General features: G+C 51.5%; 1 protein-coding gene across 1 annotated transcript; it reads left to right on the top strand.

Annotated features, from left to right (window-relative positions):
- Window positions 1-1778: 1778 nt before the first annotated feature.
- On the top strand, window positions 1779-2120 carry smim36 (small integral membrane protein 36; the record flags this gene model as incomplete). Its single annotated transcript, XM_083904578.1, has 1 exon — window positions 1779-2120. One exon carries the CDS (start codon window positions 1779-1781, stop codon window positions 2118-2120), a length of 342 nt encoding a protein of 113 aa, XP_083760704.1.
- Window positions 2121-2520: the final 400 nt, after the last annotated feature.

Genomic DNA, 2520 nt, shown 5'->3' with positions numbered 1-2520 from the left:
CTAACCTTAGCCCAACCTCAGCCTAACCTTAGCCTAACCCTAACCTAATCTTAGCCTAACCTTAGCCTTACCTTAGCCTAACCTTAGCCTAACCCTGTAGCTGAAGAGAGTCCACAGATGAAAACCTTCTGCAGGCGAAGGCGGGTTAGTCTTTACTGCCCCCCTCAGGCCAGGTGTTCAGGTTCAGGAGCAAAACACCTGAGACCCTGAGATCCCTGCTGACGATGAGGAAGGGTTCTAACGAGGAAGGGTTCTAACACCGAGGAAGGGTTCCAACGACGAAGGGTTCTAACAACAAGGAAGGGTTCTAACGAGGAAGGGTTCTAACACCGAGGAAGGGTTCCAACGAGGAAGGGTTCTAACACCGAGGAAGGGTTCTAACACCGAGGAAGGGTTCTAACACCGAGGAAGGGTTCTAACGAGGAAGGGTTCTAACACCAAGGAAGGGTTCTAACACCGAGGAAGGGTTCTAACACCAAGGAAGGGTTCTAACACCAAGGAAGGGTTCTAACACCGAGGAAGGGTTCCAACGAGGAAGGGTTCTAACACCGAGGAAGGGTTCTAACACCGAGGAAGGGTTCTAACACCAAGGAAGGGTTCTAACACCGAGGAAGGGTTCCAACGAGGAAGGGTTCTAACATCGAGGAAGCTCAAAGAAATCCTATGGAGGAAGAAGATGTGCTGATCACTGTAGTTAGCGTAGTTCCTGTAGCTCGTGGTAAAGCTAATGTTTACTTCACCTTTATCTCTGCTCAAATGACTTTGGTGTGAGAGAGTGAGTGACTTTGGTGTGGGAGAGTGAGTGACTTTGGTGTGAGAGAGTGAGTGTCTTTGGTGTGAGAGAGTGAGTGACTTTGGTGTGGGAGAGTGAGTGACTTTGGTGTGGGAGAGTGAGTGACTTTGGTGTGTAAGAGTAAGTGACTTTGGTGTGAGAGAGTGAGTGAGAGTGAGTGACTTTGGTGTGAGAGAGTGAGTGACTGGTGTGTGAGAGTGAGTGACTTTGGTGTGGGAGAGTGAGTGACTTTGGTGTGTGAGAGTGAGTGACTGGTGTGTGAGAGTGAGTGACTTTGGTGTGTGAGAGTGAGTGATTTTGGTGTGAGAGAGTGAGTGACTTTGGTGTGGGAGAGTGAGTGACTTTGGGGTGTGAGAGTGAGTGACTTTGGTGTGTGAGAGTGAGTGACTTTGGTGTGTGAGAGTGAGTGACTTTGGTGTGAGAGAGTGAGTGACTTTGGTGTGGGAGAGTGAGTGACTTTGGTGTGAGAGAGTGAGTGACTTTGGTGTGGGAGAGTGAGTGACTTTGGTGTGTGAGAGTGAGTGACTTTGGTGTGAGAGAGTGAGTGACTTTGGTGTGAGAGAGTGAGTGACTTTGGTGTGAGAGAGTGAGTGACTTTGGTGTGAGAGAGTGAGTGACTTTGGTGTGAGAGAGTGAGTGACTTTGGTGTGTGAGAGTGAGTGACTTTGGTGTGAGAGAGTGAGTGACTTTGGTGTGGGAGAGTGAGTGACTTTGGTGTGGGAGAGTGAGCTCTGAAACTTGTGTTTGTGAGGTTTTACAGAATGAGAATAATGTTGGATTATTATAAATGAGCAGCTTTATTCTGCGTCAGTGAGGATTAAAGCTTCATCTCTTCATCTCTTCATCTCTCTCTCCGTCAATCCTCTCATTTCATCATCGTTCTCTGCTCCAGGTTCATCTTCTCTCTCCGTCAATCGTCTTCTTTCTGTTTCATTTTTCCCAGAATCCTCTGCTCTGTGTGGATCCAGAGATATGAGGTGGAACCATGGGTTTGATGGAGTTCTACCTGGAGATTGACCCGGTCACCCTGAACCTCATCATCCTCGTGGCCAGTTACGTCATCCTGCTGCTCGTCTTCCTCATCTCCTGCATCCTGTACGACTGTCGAGGTAAAGACCCCACCAAGGAGGACACGCCCCCTCAGGCCGCCGCCGCCACCGCCACCGCGTCGCCACCGCCGCCCAGACAGTCGCCCATTCGTCTGCTGGTGATGCAGAACTCACCGGCCTCGTCTTCACGATACGAGACCGACCACAAGACCAGAACTGAACTCCCTACACCAGAACTGAGCCGAGACCAGGGAGAGAAGAGGACTACGCTGGTGTGAGGACCAGCACGGACCAGGACGGACCAGTACAGACCAGGACGGACCAGGACGGACCAGTACAGACCAGGACGGACCAGGACGGACCAGGACGGACCAGGACGGACCAGGACGGACCAGTTAAGACCAGGACGGACCAGGACGGACCAGTACGGACCAGGACAGACCAGTACGGACCAGAACGGACCAGGGCGGACCAGGACAGACCAGTACAGACCAGGACAGACCCGTACAGACCAGTATGGACCAGGACGGACCAGTACAGACCAGTACTGACCAGTACAGACCAGTACAGACCAGGACTGACCAGTACGGACCAGGACAGACCAGTACAGACCAGGACTGACCAGTACGGACCAGTACAGACCAGTACAGACCAGTACAGACAGATAAAAAGTCGTCT

Source organism: Microchirus variegatus (assembly GCF_963457635.1).
Source record: "Microchirus variegatus genome assembly, chromosome: 18".
Classification (NCBI taxonomy): domain Eukaryota; kingdom Metazoa; phylum Chordata; class Actinopteri; order Pleuronectiformes; family Soleidae; genus Microchirus; species Microchirus variegatus.
The sequence above is the reverse complement of the archived record's forward strand: the minus strand, read 5'-3'. Positions and strand labels throughout refer to the sequence as shown.